At 39.6% G+C, this 18,648-nt stretch overlaps 1 protein-coding gene across 12 annotated transcripts in view; it reads left to right on the top strand.

The window, feature by feature from the left end:
* DLGAP1 (DLG associated protein 1) overlaps nt 1-18,648 on the top strand; it is an 898,848-nt gene that overhangs the window by 829,869 nt on the left and 50,331 nt on the right. For all 12 annotated transcript variants that reach the window (XM_040479302.1, XM_040479303.1, XM_040479300.1 and 9 more), the window contains one exon: nt 12,556-12,647. In XM_040479302.1, the coding sequence (XP_040335236.1) occupies nt 12,556-12,647 (92 nt within the window). The remainder of the gene's footprint in view (nt 1-12,555; nt 12,648-18,648) is intronic.

Raw genomic sequence — 18,648 nt, 5'->3', positions numbered from 1 at the left:
TTGAATGTGTGACTCAAAGCATTAGGACAATTAAACAAACACAATCAAACACAAAGTGCCCTCAATTCCTAATGCACGTTTTGATTCTCAAAAAAGGAGTGGACATCCAAGAATGACCTGGGTTATGGGTTTGTGTTACAGTATGTTCAGCACTGTTGAGGAACCACATGAGAACAAAAACGTGAATCACTTCTCATACATGTGGGAGTGAGGGAGAGGAAGACCAAAGTGACTGGTCATGTAGAAAGCGATCACTCACACCACAGCATCATGAGCAAAGAATGTGCATTAGTCTCAGCATAATTGTTGGTTATTTAATCATGCATTTCAAAAAATGGTAGATAATTCAGCAGGCTTCTCAGTTCAGCCCAGAGTTTTCTGCTGCTCAGAGATAAGATCAAGCCGACTCTTGTTTTTCACATCTGTTCAGCTTGGCTTACCCAGCTAGAAATTTCCTTCTCTCAATGGAGAAGAGTCATTCTTTTCTCCCTTTTTTGTTGTGCCATATCATGCAGGTGCCCTTTGAATAATAACTTCCTGACGTGGTGGCCAATAAATCTATTCACAATGAACCAACTCTAAGGCACATCTAACAACCAGGCGTGGGGTAGGTTTTCACGATGATTTATTTTCACAGTGCATTCTGCAGAGTGCACTTCTAAAGGGCAATATTTGTCTAGTAGCAATGAGTCAAATGCTTTTATATATATATATATATAACCTACAGGTTGCCATAGCGCACATTGTCAAGTTTCCTAAAAGAACTTGTGGCATTGGTGCATGATACTAGGCGACACAGCAGGAGGCACATGCCCAAAGCCAGCCTCCACCCCCATGCCTGCCCCTGCCTCCCCCCAGGAACTAACTGCTCTCCCTACTGCCCAAAAGCTTTGAAGGAGTAAGGAAGAGCAGAGGCCGGCATTCCGTGTTGTCCCAGGCGCATGACGTGATCTTCCTGAGCCTGTTTCCTTAACTGTCCCCCACAGGATTATTTTGAGGATTGAGTTTACAAATTTCAGCTTCCCGGGGGGTCCAGAATTTCCATTTGGGACGATGGAAGAAGTCTGGACGTGGATGATGGTGATGGTCGCACAACAACGTGAATGTACTTAATGCTGTGGGCACTGCACACTGAGAAGGGGTTAAGATGAAGGATTCATTTTGTGTATATTTTACCCAGGATAAAAGAAAAATTAACCTTCCTTATCTGGCACATAACTGGCACCCAGTCATGTTAGTTTTCTTCTACTTCCTTAATGTTCAGTTTCTTCTGTATTTTACATCATTTCTCAATCGATTATATATTCCTCTGGCTAAAAATTCAAAGGTTATAAAAAGGCATTCAGTGACTAGTCTCCCTGCCATTCTTATTTTTTTAACGTTTATTTTTTGAGAGAGAGGGAGAGAGAGCATGCAAACAGGGAGGGGCAGAGAGAGAAAGAGAGAGAGAGAGAGAGAGAGAGAGAGAGAGAGAGAGAATCCTAAGTGGGCTCCACACTCAGTGCGGAGCCGGTCACAGGGCTCAATCCCATGACCGTGAGATCATGACTGGAGCCGAACTCTAGAATCAGACACTTAACTAACTAGCCACGCAGGCACTCCCCACCCAACGCCCATTCTTATTTAATAGCCCATCAGTTCTCTTTGCAGGAAGAAATTAATACAACCAATATTTGCATCTCATACAGACCTATTTTGTGCATATTCAAGCAAATACATATTTTGATTTGTTCTCCTTTTTTACCCAGAGGTTAGTATATACCTCAGGCTATTATACATCTTGCCATTTTGCACTTAAAAATAGCATATTTTACAGACAATTATTGGCTGGCTCAGTTGGTAGAGCACATGACTCTTGATCTCAGAGCCATGAGTTCCAACCCCATGTGGGGTGTGGAGATCAGTTAAAAATAAAATCCTAGAAAAAAAAAAAGATAGTTGTTTGTCAGTCTTACTGTTCATTTTATTTAAAAGCTTCGGGGCGCCTGGGTGGCGCAGTAGGTTAAGCGTCCAACTTCAGCCAGGTCACGATCTCGCGGTCCGTGAGTTCGAGCCCCGCGTCAGGCTCTGGGCAGATGGCTCGGAGCCTGGAGCCTGTTTCCGATTCTGTGTCTCCTCTCTCTCTGCCCCTTCCCCGTTCATGCTCTGTCTCTCTCTGTCCCAAAAATAAATAAACTTAAAAAAAAAAATTAAAAAAAAAAAAATAAAAGCTTCTATCTATTTATCTATCTTAATCACCTCCCAGGTCTGCCCATTGGTCTCAGAGGTTTTTCTCCAAATAATTCTTACTCAGAATAAAGCATTCATACACATGAAATCCACCAAATATTGTGTTGTTAGTTTCACCCAGTAAGATAGAACTACTCTGAAATCCACATATAGTGTTGGGGAGAAGAGTTTTGTTTCAGAGACCATCGCGCTTCTTAAATGTTTGAATATTCTAGTGAGTGAAAAAATGGCTCTACCTTTTCCTCCATTCATGCCGTTCACTACTGTAGACATTATATGGAAGTATTAAGTACTTGATGTGGTGGTCTCATCTACCCTTACAACAACCCTGGGGCATAAGTGGGATTACCATCTCTACAGTATACATGAGGACACAGAGAGGTTGAGTGACTTGCCCAAGGCCACACATCCTATGTTGACAGAGCCTAGATTGGACCTTGATGGTTAATGTGACCATGCTACACCACTTCTTTGATGGAGAATAATAAATAAGTACAAATTCAAGGCGTAAAATAGTCACCAAATTTCATTACACTTTTCTCTAAGTTAAATCTTAATCCCCAAAACGTAGAACACCAGGATCTTGGACTCTTTCCCACCATTTACTTCTTTAGGGTCAGAGTTTCCAAACCTTTCCCAACATTTTGAATTTAATCCATGACGAATAGTTAATACTAAAATCATTTACTTTGCAACCTGTGTGAGTTTAGGCCAAATACGTAATATTTCCAGTTTCCTCATCTGGAAATTGGCAGTAACGGTCACTATTCCACAGGGTACCTTATAGGATGTAGTAAAAATGGACTGATATAATATACGTAAGGCTCGAAGTGTAGTGGGCCCAACAAATATTAGATTCAGTTGTTATTATTAACCTTCCCTTCCCTTCAAACCATAATTAGCCAAATATGCTGAAATGTTATCATCTGCCAAGGGCTTCCTTAATTTTTTCAGGATGGAGATGTAATTACTTTGCAATTTCTTTAAACATTTTGAGAGTTGCTTCATAAATTTAAGTGGATTACCCTAGGTACTATGTAAGAGTGGTGACATTTGTCTATTTGGGGATCTAAGGGTGTCAAGGTCACAAAGATAAATGTACATACAATGACTGAGCCTTGGAAGATGACAACACTTTGATACAAATCAGCTGTGGGTTTAGATAGGTGGCGTGGGGCTGGAGCACAGCGTACAATGCCCTCCATTCCCATCCTTGAGACCCCGGACTCCTTTCTTTCTCGCTTTCTTTCTGCCTTGAGGATCATAGTTCTTATGGGAAATAGCTACCATGCATCTTCAGGAAGAGTTCCATTGGGTAATTTTGCTACTACCCCATACAGTAAAGCTGCAGCATCCTACTTTGGCTGCCACTCTAAGCATTTTTCATTGACGTGAGTATAGCCATGTGGAACCTGTTAGAATCCCACTCGGGAAAATAGAAACCATGCTCAGTTATCAAACAGAGGCAGTCTGATACATAATGTTGGAAAGGCTGAAAGAGCAATACTGGGATGGACTAAGCAATTACCAGTGCCAACCAGAACTAAGGGAGCAAAAAGGGAAAGGTGGGGTTCCCAGAATTTAGGAGCTCAGGGGAGAGTCCCCACTGTAGCCAGCCTCGGACCACCGAGGCAGGTGTGGTCAGCTGGTGCTGGGACATGCCAGGGAGCAGTGCATCTGGTGCCTGAGCCAAAGCAGCTGAAAGCTGTGCACTCAGGCCGGAGCACTGCCCACAGGAGGTGGAAATAGGAAGAAAGTCCCTTCTCTCCTCCCACCTTCCATTGTGAGAATATAACTCGAAGCTGGCCAGCACCGAAGCCTGGGAAATGTAGTTGCCGATTCCTGGCCTCCGTGCCACAGAGCAGAGGGATACAGAATATGGGCCTGGAGCTGCTGGACAATAAGTAAGTTACCCGAAAAAGGCACTTTGTCCAATAAATAAATAAATAAACCATGAGCAAGTGTATTAAAAAGCTTAAGATGGGTAGGGTGAATTTGTAGTCGTGGTTCCCATGCTGTTCTAGTGGGAACATCTCATGGAACGAAATATGATTCTAGAATATCTTGAAGTATGTATTTTTTTATAATATGGCTCCAAAACTCAAGTCAACTACTTTATCCGGTGCTTTTTCTGGTGGTCTAGTGGTGGGCGGATGGGAAGAGGGTAACTGGTTGCTTCAGGTTTACAGCAAAGTTGTATGTCTTCTAAAAAGTCAAGGGTAACATTAAGGGTAATTTTTTTTCCTTCAAATTACAAAATAAGTAATATATGCATATGGTGTTGTTGTTGTAAAGGGGATTCATTAAGTATGAAAGTATATAGAACAAAATATTCTGTACTTCTTGTTTTTAAAAAAATTTTTTTAATATTTATTTATTGTTGAGAGACAGAGAGAGACAGAACACGAGCAGGGGAGGCAGAGAGACAGAATCAGACACAGAATCTGAAGAGGCTCCAGGCTCTGAACTGTCATCACAGAGCCGGACGTGGGGCCTGAACCCACGAACTGCAAGATCATGACTTGAGCTGAAGTCGGACGCCTAACTAACTGAGCCTCCCAGGCATCCCATGTACTTCTTCTTTCTACTTCTGATTCCTACTCCCTTCCCCAAAGGTAGCCAGTAGCAGTGGGAGGTTACACCATCTTTTAGTCTCTCGAGAGTAATCTTCAGCTCCAGATGAGTTTCACGTAGTAGCTTTAGACCTTGACCCCTCCACCTCCAGATGTTAGGTTCTGACTTCCCTCCATGACCATTTAACTTACGTTGTAAAACAACCTAAAAGACCTTGAAGCTTAATCTTCACATTGCATAACATGTGATTGTTTTCTCATTTTCTGAATTAAAAATAAATGAAAATTTAGTTATTTGAGATGGTGCTCCTAAGATTTACTTACTTATTTCCTGTAATGCCTGTCCAAATGTACAGAATATGTGTTATGGCCCATGTAAAAAGATGAGTCTGACTGCCAAGCCAAGTCCTTCGGAATGATACAAACCAAGTGAGTTGTTACTATTAATTAAAAGAGGGCCTTGAGAAATAAAGAGGTCACATCATCTTTGATTTGTAATCACTGGACTTAAACCAATGAAGGAAAGCTGTGCAGATAGTATGGATAATGAGTCTGTCCTTGACCAGACTGTGGTCAGGCTGCTCTGAATTCTCCTGACTAGGCCTCGACTTTTATACTTCTGTGTCGATCTTTGCATCTTCTCACCCCATTTCAGTGAGAATCCTGCTAAATCGGTTTAGCCAGAATCCCCTGGATATCTGATCATGTTCTTCATCCTCTGTCATCCCCCAGTGATGTCTGATCAACCTGGCCTGCCTTTATCAAGGTCCCTGTGAGGCTTTCTCGCATCCCTGAGGTTTTCTCTCTGTAATTTTCCACCACTGACAACCCCCGACCCTGCTTCTTGGCTATAGATTCCCACTTTTTCGTGTTGCATTTGGAGTTAAGCTCCATCTCTCTCCCACACTTCAAATCCTGCTGCGGTCCCTCGGCCGATCACAATAGTCCCCCTGAAGAAAGTGTACCTTGCCATTCTTTAACAATGTCATGAATAGTTTTTTCTTTCTTTCTTTCTTTTTTTTAATTTTTTTAACGTTTTTATTTATTTTTGAGACAGAGAGAGACAGAGCATGAACGGGGAGGGGCAGAGAGAGAGGGAGACACAGAATCGGAAGCAGGCTCCAGGCTCTGAGCCATCAGCCTAGAGCCCGACGCCGGGCTGGAACCCAGGGACCGCGAGATCGTGACCTGAGCTGAAGTCGGACGCTTAACCGACTGAGCCACCCAGGCTCCCCAGTTTTTTCTTTAAATGTACTCAGTATATTCAGACTTTGTAAACTTTATTTTGATGTCCTTGAAATCAGAATGAATGCATATTCAGGAAGAGATTTTTAGGGAGACGTATCTCAAGTCAAAATTCCAGAGATAATTTTAATGGATTCCACATAGAAGAGATATTACAGTCATGGTTCCCAACTGTTATGTATTAAAACTAGAAATTAACACTAAGATAACAAAAGCTAACCACTTGAAACTATTAAAAAAAATTCTAAATAACATTTGGATGAAGGAGGAAATTCAAGATTGTTGTGAAATAAATGATGAGAGTCCTATAAATCATCACTGTGGGTTGTGACCATACCTATGATCTCAGAATCCATAGCCCTAAGTTCTTTCATAGTTAAGCAATACTGCAACATAAACAAAACATTCAATTCACAAAACTAGATAAGAACAATAAATTAGAAGGAATTACTAATGATGAAAGTAGAGATAAATGCATTGGAAGATAAAACAGAGCAACAGCAAAACAGCTAAAGTCAGACTGATACAAAATCAGTTCTTTGGGGAAAAAAAATAAGTCTGATTGACAGGGAAAACAAAATTCAACAATATTAGAAATGAGAAAGCCATTTTTAAAAATTTTTTTTTCAACGTTTATTTATTTCTTTTGGGACAGAGAGAGACAGAGCATGAACGGGGGAGGGGCAGAGAGAGAGGGAGACACAGAATCAGAAACAGGCTCCAGGCTCTGAGCCATCAGCCCAGAGCCTGACGCGGGGCTCGAACTCACGGACCGTGAGATCGTGACCTGAGAAAGCCATTTTTAAAAAACCGTTTATTTAGGGGCGCGTGGGTGGCTCAGTCTGTTAAGTGCCAGACTTCCACTCACCGCTCAGGTCATTCATGATCTTGCAGTTCGTGAGTTTGAGCCCCACGTCGGGCTCTGTGCTGACAGCTCAGAGCCTGGAGTCTGCTTCGGATTCTGGGTGTCTCTTTCCCTCTACCCCTCCCCTGCTCATGCTCTGTCTTTCTCTCTCTCAAAAATAAATAAATAATCAAAAAATGTTAATAAATAAATAATGTTTATTTATTTTTGAGAGACAGAAAGAGCACACCCATGAGCAGAGGGGGGGCAGAGGGAGAGGGAGAGAGAATCCAGATGCCCCAGAAATGAGAAAGCTTTTATAGGGGTGTCGGGGTGGCTCAGTCGGTTAAGTGTCTGACTTTGTCTCAGGTCATAGTGTTGGGGTTCATGGGTTCAAGCCCTGCGTCCAGCTTTGTGCTGACAGCTAGGAGCCTGGCGCCTGCTTCAGATTCTGTGTCTCCCTCTCTCTCTGTCCCTCCCTCACTCACACTCTGTGTTTCTCTCTCTCAAAAATAAGCATTAAAAACAAATTTTTTTTTAAAGAAAAGAAAGCTTTTTAAAAAATTATAAAAAATTATTGTGGGGCACCTGGGTGGCTCAGTCGGTTAAGTATCTGACTTCAGCTCAGGTCATAATCTCGCAGTTTATGGGTTTGAGCCCCGTGTTGGGCTCTGTGCTGAAGAACCTGAAGCCTGCTTCAGATTCTGTGTCTCCCTCTCTCTCTGCTCCTTCCTCACTTGCTCTCTCTCTCTCTGTCTCTCTCTCAAAAATAAATAAACATTAAAAAAAATTCTTGTGGCAATTTTAGGGTGGTAAATTTTAAGGTCTAAATAAAATAGACGTACATGTAAATTAGTATTACTAACGTAAGAGGAAGTATAAAACCAGCAAGAAGAAATCAAATAACCATAGAATACATTGCCAAATAAAGTAAAAAATATACTTCCCTGAAATGGCACACACCAGGATAAATTCACAGAAAATTCCCAACCTTCAAGAAGCAAATAATTCTTGTTTCATTTAAAGTATTTAATAATAGAGGCACCGGGGTATCTCACTAGGTTAAGTGTCTGTCTTGATTTCAGCTCAGGTCATGATCTCACGGTTTGGGATTTTGAGCCCCGACTGGGGCTTTGTGCCGACAGCACTGGGCCTGCTTAGGATTCTCAATCTCTCTCCCTTCCTCTCTGCCCTTCCCCCATGCTCTCTCTCTCTCTATCTCAAAATAAATACTTTTTAAAAAATAAAGTATTTAATAATACAAGAAAAAATATCAAGATTCTTGATATATTTTATCAAATAAACATAATTCTGGGGGTGCCTGGGTGACTCAGTTTGGCTCAGGTCATGATCTTGTGGTTTTGTGAGAGTCAGGCTCTGTGCTGCCAACCCTGCACAGCTTGGGATTCTCTCTTCCCCTCTCTCTCTCTGCCCCTCCCCTGCTTGCTCTCTCTCTCTCTCAAAATAAATACATAAACTTAAAAATAAAAAAAAGAAATAGGGGTGCCAGGATGGCTTAGTTGGTTAAGCATACCACTTTGGCTCAGATCATGATCTCGCGTTCATGGGTTCGAGCGTCGTGTCAGGCTCTATGCTTCAGCATGGAGCCTGGAGCCTGCTTCAGATTCTGTGTCTCCCTCTCTCTCTGCACCTCCCCTGGTCGTGCTCTGTCTCTCTCTCTCAAATATAAATAAACATTACAAAAAAAATTTTTAAACATTAAAAAAATAAAGGTGAAATGGTAAAGACATTTCAATTAGATTCAGAAACTAGATCTAGATTCCTGTTTTCATGTATTTATTCAGCACTATTTGCCTTTATTAGCCAATACACAAAGCAAGAATGTGAAATGAGGTGTAAACATTCCAAAGAAAGAGTAAAAGTGCTCTTATTTGCAGATAATACGCATGTCCCCTTAGAAAATCTAATGGAAATCACTGGAAAAATCAGTAGAATTCAGTAGAGTGAAAGAATACAATATAAATACAGAGAAACCAGTAAGTTTTCTATATATCACTGATAAACAGAAAATGAGCCCATCCACATTAGTACCAAAAACTGTAACAGGATTGAGCTTCACAAAGAATGTATAACACTTATCTGAAAACAATCTAAAACCTTCCCTTATACAATACATAAGAGATCTGATTGATTGGAAAACTATGCAATATTCCTGCATGAGAATACCCCATAGTGTAAAGACAGCAATTCTCCCAAAAGTTACACAGAAAAGGGGTACCTGGGTGGCTCAGTTGGTTAAGTGTCCAACTCTTGATCTCAGGTCATGAGTTCAAGCCTCATGTTGGGCTCTGTGCTGGACGGGAAGCATACCAAAAAACAAAACAAAACAAAAAGGTATACAAAAATTTAAAGAAACTCCAATGTGATTTTTATCACTGGGTAGAAGCTGGGAGAAGGGATTTGACAATTTGATGTTAAATGTATTTAGAAGTTAATACCCCAAAATAACCTAGAAATTTTTTTAAATTACATTAAAAAAAAGAATTACAGGAAGAGTTATGCCATAGAAAATATCAAGATTTATTATAAAATTGACCTAAAACAGGGCTATATACATGCGAATGTATGGGTGAAGTTTGGTAGAACATAAAGTTGGCATCTCAGATCAGAAAGATGAATTAGTAAATAAAAGGAGCCAGATCAATTGATGATCCATATAGGGGAAAAATGTTTAATTTCTACTTTGTTTCTTACACATGGACATTTCAGGAAAATGGATTTTAGACCTAATTATGAAAAGGAAAAATGAAAGCATAAAAGTAAATACAGGAGAACTTTAAAAAATACACTCAGGGTACCATCTCTCTCTGCCTCTCCCTCATGAGCATGCATGCATACATTCTCTCTCTTTCTCTCTCTCTCAAAATAAATAAATAAATTTTAAAAAGGGGTGGTCTTTGGGGCACCTAGGTGGCTCAGTCAGTTAAATGGCCACCTCTTTATTTTGGCTCAGGTCATGATCTCACGGTTCATGAATTTGGCTCAGCATTGGGGCTCAGCACTGTGCTTGAGATTCTCTCTCTCCCTCTCTCTGCCCCTTCTTCTCTCTCTCTCTCTCTCTCTCTCTGAAAAATAAATAAATAAAATATGTTTTTAATAAATTTAAAAAACAAAAAATATGCCTAGGGGTAAAGAAGGCTTTTCCAAGCCATAAAAGGTTTCACTACATAATAGTGAACTCACAAATTCTGAGATCCTGACCTGAACCAAAGTCGGACACTTAACCAACTGAGGCACCCAGTCACCCCTCACTACATAGTAATTTTAAGATTCTGTACAATTAACAGCAAAGTTTAAAAGACAAATAATAGGGGTACCTGGCTGGCTCAAGTGGTAAAGCATGGGACTCTTGATCTCTGGGTTGTGAGTTCAAGTTTATGTTGGATACAGACATTACCTAAAAATAAAATCTTAAAAATAAACAAATAAAAGACAAATGATAAACTGGGAGAAAATATTTAAAGTATGTATAACCAAGAAAGAGTGGTGAAGGGTCATAAGATACAGGCTCTACAAATAACAAAATTAAAAATAATGGGATCCCTGGGTGGCTCAGTGGGTTCGGCATCAGACTTCAGCTCAGGCCATGATCTCACCCTTGGTGGGTTCAAGCCCCGTGTCGGGCTCCGTGCTGACAGCTCAGAACCTGAAGCCCATTTCAGATTCTGTCTCCCTGTCTCTCTGCCCTTCTGCTCACACTTTGTATGTGTCTCTCCCTCAAAAATAAATAAACATTTTTTTTTTAATTTTTTTTTCAACGTTTATTTATTTTTGCGACAGAGAGAGACAGAGCATGAACGGGGGAGGGGCAGAGAGAGAGGGAGACACAGAATCAGAAACAGGCTCCAGGCTCTGAGCCATCAGCCCAGAGCCTGACGCGGGGCTCGAACTCACGGACCGCGAGATCGTGACCTGGCTGAAGTCGGACGCTTAACCGACTGCGCCACCCAGGCGCCCCATAAAAAATAAATAAACATTTAAAAAAATTCTTCTGAAGAAAATAAAAAAGAACTCAGTAGGATAAGGACACAAAAACTAGCAAAGGATATGAATAAGCAATTTACAGATAGAAGCACAAGAGGCCAATAAATATTTTTCACCTGTGATATTAGCAAAAATTTTAAAGTTTGCCATATTTAGTGTTAGTGAATGTATAGGAAAATGGATATTCCCATACACCAATTATGGCAAGATGATAAATGCTTTGAAAAGCAATTTGGCAATTAATATCCCTTACTATTGAACATGCTCCCCACCTTTCTATTTAACATTTCAACTTCTAAGGATTTTTCCCAAACATTTGCACAATTGTTCTAATTGTTCTGATACATGTGCAATATTAATTGTAATACTAGATAATTAGAAACAAGGAGAAAATTACCCATGTTGCCCATGTTGCTTATGTAGTCATTAAAGGGAATATTTATGTAGCAAACAAAAGACTTGAGATAGAGCTGTATCTACTGCCGTGATCTAATACCCAAAGGATAGCAGTATTAATGAATAAAGCAAATTGCAGAAAAAATATATATAGTGTAACTTCATCTGTATATATTTAGTATTAATAATCAATTACATATATATTACACATATTAATAGATGGACAAAAATGCTTCAAAGGCTTGAAAGTGATTCTTGGGGGGCTTTACCTTTCTACGTTATATATTTACATATTTTAATTTCATGTAACTTACATTAAGTTACTTTTATATTTAGAAAAAGAAATCTATTAAATACACAGAAAAAAAAGAAGAAAAGAATCTAATTGCTCTGAATAGTCCTAACATTTATTTCAAATTTAGGTTTGTCATGTAGCTTCTCATTTAAATACAGACACATTTTCAAGACACCTGGGTGGCTCGGTTGGTTAAGTGTCCAAGTCTTGGTTTCAGCTAAGGTTTCCTGATTTCAGTCATGGTCTCAAGGTTCATGAGATCCAGCCCTGCATCTGGCTCTGTGCCGGCAGGGCGGATCCTGCTTGGGATTCTCTCTCTCTCTCTCTCTCTCTCTCTCTCTCTCTCTCTCTCTTTCCCTCCCTTATTCAAGCATGCTCTCTTTCTCTCTCTGTCAAAATAAATAAATAAACAAATAAATAAATGAGTAAAGATACATTTTCTATGTGAGCTGTAGTCTACACATAGCTATTCAGGAATCATGGCTTGTTACTGAAAGTCAATTTCTTAGTTTAAGGGGGAAAAAATGAAGATACTATACAGTTTATCTTAAAAAGTTGATACCTAAATCTATCAATATCAACAATTCTAACTACAATAAATGAAATTTCTTTCTTCTTTTGTATTTTGTTATCTGCAAATTCAAAACTTCCAAGAACATGTTTCTAGGAAGTAAGTATTCCTTTCTAGTGTAGTGTTCACGGGTAAGCACCACTTACAAATCTTAGGAGCCATCATAGACATTTATCTGGGGAGTACACAAAATTTCATTTTACTAAGATCAGCAGAGTCAAAGCACATGCCAACAGCGTAGTGATGGCCCTCATCAAACATATAAATGTTGAATAAAAAGGCTACAAATCACAAAACATTCCAGCAGTACTGCAGATGTTTCTGACAAAATGTGACATTTGTTTCTCCAGCAAGACGACTAAAATGGGCACCTCTACTTATTTGATTATTTCTTCAGGTGGATGATGCTGAAGAGCCTGAGAAAACAGGGGAGAATAAAGCACCCAGTAAGTTCCAGTCCGTAGGAGTGCAAGTAGAAGAAGAGAAGTGGTGAGTCCATTTGCCTTTGTTCTCTTTCGTCTTGATATTGGCAAGTACGGTACCAGTATTTTCTCCCAAGATAAACCTTCAAGACTCAATGGTATTTTCCATGAACTTTTGGAAGCATTTAGCAGATTCCCTCCTCTGCTTTAATACTGGAGACCACTCAATTTAAGTTTTAGGTAGAATATTAGAGTAAGCACATCACATTCACATACACATGAACACTGTGTGTAGTACTGTTGTGTTGCTAAACTATTCTTCTTCAAAAAACCTTCCCACTTTGGACTGTAGACTTTTTAAGAGAAGAGGACTTATCTTATTCCTAACATTGAATTTTATCTGCTGTTTAGTATGCATTGCATGATGAAAAAGGAAGGCTGGAAGGAAGGCAAGAAGGCAGGAGGTTAGGAAAGGAGGAAGCAAAGAGAAAATAGAGAAGACCTATCATTATCTTGAACCACCAGTTCTTTTAGATTATTCTTTGAAATAATCTTACTCTAGAGTCTTAATATCTAGAATTGGGAAATTTGGAGTTTCAGAAACTAGAAGGGACTTCTGAGGTCACTACATTAATTTTACGAACGAGAATTTGATCCAGAGAAGTCTGTGAGTTTCTCGATCAAACTGTGAGGTAAGCGATGGGTGGAGCTATGTTTTATTGATACTAGGACCCCAGCTTCTAGAACAGCATTTTGCACATACTAAGCATACAAAATATACTGGTGAATGCAGTAAAACCACAGGGATAGCAGGAGAAAGAGCTCTATTTTATAAATCAGAGTATCATCTCAATTTTGCCACTAACTTTCTGTACGTTGATTGGAAGGAATCAATTGGATGTCCTCCATCCATCCATCCATCCATCCATCCATCCTATCCATCTATCCATCCGATAACTATCTGTGAAATGCCTCCTACATGCCAGGCTAGATGCAATATAAACTGAGTATCTGGAAAAACGTCATGCATCCGTTTATGGAAGTGGTGCCATTTTAGAGCCTTCTTGTATTGACACTGCACTTGCATGTAAGAGGTTTTCAACATATGTATATATAACATTTTATATCACTATACCATTTTGGAAGCCCAGAAAGTTGGTACAACCATTCTAGAAACCAATATGACAAAAGTCAGCAATAGTTATACACGTATCTGTACCCATTGACCCAATAAACACATTCATGGAGCTATCTTGAATGAAATTACTCAAAGGAAGGGAAACAATTGCTGAACATTATCTACCATTGTAAGAGAAAAACCATAATTATCAAATGCCATACAATAAGAGAATATTATTTTTGTAAGTTTTAGTACATCACCAACGTAGAACATACAGCTATTAAATGTACTTTGTAAAAAAGATACCTAAATATGGGGAAATCCCCATGATATAATGCTAAATGAAAAAGTTAAATACGCAATATTTGTGTATTGTCCCTAAAGATGGACGCAGACTGAACCGTCATCTGCAAAGGTGGTCAGTTTAGCAGTGATTTTTTTGTTTTCACTCTAAAATATTTACTGATTGTATCTACTACAAGTCAACCCTCTGACACTTGTTTCCTTTAAGGAAAATTTTTTGAAAATGTAGCTTAAGAGACGTGAACAATCAATCTCATGGTAAGAAAACATATTCATCCTTTGCCCACTTGCCCAACTTGCTTGTTTTCCTCAATGGTATGGTGGTTAAGAGCACAGACTCTTGAGCCAGATTACCTAGATTCAAATCCTGGCTGTACCACATACCAGCTGGGGGCCTTAATCAAATTAATAAATAGGTTTGTGCCTTGGTTTCCTTATACGTGTTTCTGGCCCAGCATGCAAGGAATTTACAAGTTATCTCTCTGTCCTAAAAAGTAAAAAGCCGAACAAACTGAAAAAGCCACAGTTCTTTTTAAATCGGTCAGAGAAGCGAGGTCACAGACCAAACCACTGCCCCTCAAATTGGAGACATAGACATACAGATATACAAAATACTGGAGTAGAAACCCACAAGCTCAAACCTCTTGGGAAGCAGTGCCAGCGTAGGAACACCTAAAATGTATTGACAAATTGCTAGAGGCTCAGTGAGGACAAGTCTGGAGTGAAATATTTCAGGGGGACAATGGGGGGCAAAGGGGGGTACTCCACAGTTTTGTAAGTTACCTCCAAGAGCTCTACCAAGTTGTCACAGTGAATATCAAAGAAAAATCACCTGGGGCTTCCTCTAGCAGAAAGAACAGAAGCCATTTTGAAGATGCCGGAGCATTCTATTCTTAACGAGATCTGCCCTCAGGAGAAACTATTTCACCAGAGCCTAACTTGCTGAAGTCTTAGCAGGGTCTAACCCACCTGGGGGAAGGGAAGTACCCAACTCCTCTAGCCATTCTCCCTTACATAAGGTGGAGAGAAACTGAAGAAAAGAAAAGTACTGTTGAAGTTCACAGCCCAGGGGGGCAGGCTTACCAAAAGACTGAGACCTAGTCAGTCAGAATGCTTCCCCTCCCCCACCCCTTACCATCACATTGCTAAAGGGCTATTCACCACAGTTCCTTTTACCCCGGACACCATGCCTACTTTTCAACAATAATTTCCAAGGCATGGTAAAAAGTGACAAGCACAGTTTGGAGTGACTGAACAAGCATCAGAACCAGAGTCAGAATACAGCAGATATATTGAAATTATCAGATCAGGAATTTTTTAAAACTATGATTAACATGCTAAGTGCTTTAATGGAAAAAGTAGACAGCATGTAAGAACAGATGGATAATGTAAGTGAAGAGATGGGAAATCTAAGGAAGAAGAAAAAAGATTTGCTAGAGATTAAAGCACTGTAACAGGAAGACTGCCTTTAATGGACTCATTAATAGACTAGACACAGCTGAGCAGAGTCTCTGCGCTTGAGGGTATAATAAGAGAAACTTCCAAACTGAAAAGCAAAAAAAGGCAAACTGGAAAAAAAATAACACAAAAAACAAAAACAAATTAGGATTTCTAAAACCTATGAGACAATTATAGAAGAGGTATCATATGCATGATGGGAATACCAGAAGGAAAAGAAAGAAAGGAAAAGAAGCAACATTTAAACAAACAGTAACTGAGAATTTCCCCAAATTAATGTCAGACATCCAACCTAGATCCAGGTCTCAGAAAAGCCCAAGTAGGATACATGCCCAATACACTACACCTAGAGATATCATATTCAAAGAAGAAAAAGTCCTGAAAGAAGCAAAAAGAAACAAAAACAAAAAACAAAACAAACAAACAAGCAAACAAAAAATTACCACATTTCCTATTGGGGTGCAAAGATAAAAATGACATGCAACTTTTCCTCAGAAACCATTCAATTAAGAAGAGAATGGAGTGGAATATCAAATATTTGAAGGAAAAAAAAAAACCATCAGCCTAGAATTCTGTACTCTGCAAAATTATCCTTCAAAAGTGAAGGAGAAATAAAGGCTTTCTCAGACAAAAGTTGAAAAAATTTGTTGTCAGTAGGCCAGCCTTGTGAGGAAAGTTAAAAAGTTCTTTGGGAGGGCCTGGCTGGATCAGTTGGGAGCACACAACTCTTTTTTTTTTTTTTTTTTAAGTTTATTTTACTTATTTTGAGAGAGAGAGAGCACAGGAGGGGCAGAGAGAGAGAATCATGTGGGGCTCAAACTCACAAACTGTGAGATCATGACCTGAGCCAAAATCAAGAGTCGTACATTTAACTGACTGAACCACTCAGTCACCACTCTAGCTTACTTTATTGTAAGAATACAGTATATAATATGTTTAACATACAAAATATAGACATAATCCATGAAAAAAAGTAATTGACAAACTCCAGACTTCATTCAAATTTGAAGCTCCTGCTCTTTGACACACACTGTTGAGAGAATGAGAAGACAAGCCACAAACTGGGAGAAAATATTTGCAAAAGACACATCTAATAGAAAGCTGTTATCCAAAATATACAAAGAACCCTTAAAACTCAATAATAAGACAAACAACCTGATTTAAAAAATGGGCAAAAGACCAGGGCACCGGGGTGGCTCAGTCAGTTAAGCATCTAACTCCTGATTTCAGCTTGGGTCGTGATCTCACAGTCAGTGAGATGGAGCCCCATGTCTGGCTCTGGGCTGGTGGTGAAAAGCCTGCTTGGGATTCTCTCTCTCCTTCTCTCTGTCCCTCTCCAGCTCGTGCTCTATCTCTTTCTCAAAAATAAGTAAATATAAAAAAAAGTTTTTTTCAAATGAGCAGATGACCTTAACAGGCACCTCCCCAAAGAAGACACATAAGTGGCAAGCATATAAAAAGATGCTCAACATCATATGTCATTAGGGAATTGAAAATTAAAACAACAATGAAATACCACTACTCATGTATCAAAATGGCCAAAATCCCAAACACTGGTAACACCAAATGTTGGTAAGGGAACATTAAGTCTCATTCATTGCTGGTGGGAATGCAAAATGATAGAACCACTTTGGAAAATAGTTTGGCAGTTTCTTATAAAACTAAACATACTCTTACCATACAATCCCACAATCCCTTGGTATTTACCCAAAGGAGTTGAAAACTTATGTTCACACAAAACCCTCACTATACTGATAGCAGCTTTATTCATAATTGCAAAATTTGGAAGCAACCAAGACGTCCTTTAATAAGTGAATGAGTAAATAGACTGTAGTACAACCAGACAATGGAATTTTATTCGGCATTGAAAAAGAAATGAGCTGGGGGGCCTGGGTGGCTCAGTCGGTTAAGAGTCCAACTTCGGCTCAGGTCATGATCTCACAGTTCGTGGGTTCAAGCCCCACGTTGGGCTCTGTAGTTATAGCTTGGAGCCTAGAGAATGCTTCAGATTCTGTGTCTCCCTCTTTCTCTGTCCCTTCCCCACTCACACACTCTCTCTCTGTGTCTCAAAAATAAATAAACGTTAAAAAAGTTTTGTTTTGTTTTGTTTTTTAAAGACAGTTGTATGATTCCAACTACAAGACATTCTGGAGAGGGCAAAATTACTGAGATAGTAACAATGATTAAGAGAGAGGGAGGGATGAATAGGCAGAGCACAGAGGATTTTTAGGCCAGCGGAACTACAATGGTGGACACATGTCATTATACATCTGTCGAAACCCAAAGAATGTACCACACCAAGAATGAATTCTCAACTAAACTATGAATTTGGGGTGGTACTGATGTGTCAACATAGGTTCACCACTGTAACAAACATACCACTCTGGCAGGGGATGTTGACAAAGGAGGGGGGGAGTCTGGGGGTGGGGGAACGGGCAGAGGGTACATAAGAAATCATTGTACAGGGGCGCCTGGGTGGCGCAGTCGGTTGAGCGTCCGACTTCAGCCAGGTCACGATCTCTCGGTCCGTGAGTTCGAGCCCCGCGTCGGGCTCTGGCCTGATGGCTCGGAGCCTGGAGCCTGTTTCCGATTCTGTGTCTCCCTCTCTCTCTGCCCCTCCCCCGTTCGTGCTCTGTCTCTCTCTGTCCCAAAAATAAATAAAAAACGTTGAAAAAAAAAATTAAAAAAAAAAAAAGAAATCATTGTACATTCTGTTCCATTTTGCTGTGAATCTAAAACTGCTCTAAAAAACAAAGCTTATTAATTAAGAACAAAGGAGTGGTAGACAATAGTGTTAACCTCGGAGGGTTATCCTGGGGTATGTGGTTTAATACGTATAAAACTTTTAGAAAAATACCTGACACATAGGAAGTACCATATAAGTGTTTCCTATTCTATTATGTACCCAGGTAGAATCTCTCTGAAGACTGAAGTCTCAAGAAAACAATTTTACCACCTTTCCTTAAAAAATAAGAGAAAATCATCTCAATTTTAAAATTTTACTTGAAACATTTCTCCTGCAGCCAACTATTCTGTTTTATCAAATAAACACCCTAACACTTGCCCATCTACAGGAATGCTAAATACTATATTATTTGAACATACCTAATAGCAACCCAAAAATTTCAAATGAGCCACTTTCATCATGTTTTGAAAAAGCTGAATATTTAATGAGTTACCAAAGTTT

The sequence above is a fragment of the Herpailurus yagouaroundi genome, unplaced genomic scaffold (genome assembly GCF_014898765.1).
Source record: "Herpailurus yagouaroundi ecotype Mexico unplaced genomic scaffold, PumYag 142, whole genome shotgun sequence".
NCBI lineage: Eukaryota > Metazoa > Chordata > Mammalia > Carnivora > Felidae > Herpailurus > Herpailurus yagouaroundi.
Note: the sequence above shows the minus strand (reverse complement) of the source record. Positions and strands in the feature narration are given on the sequence as shown.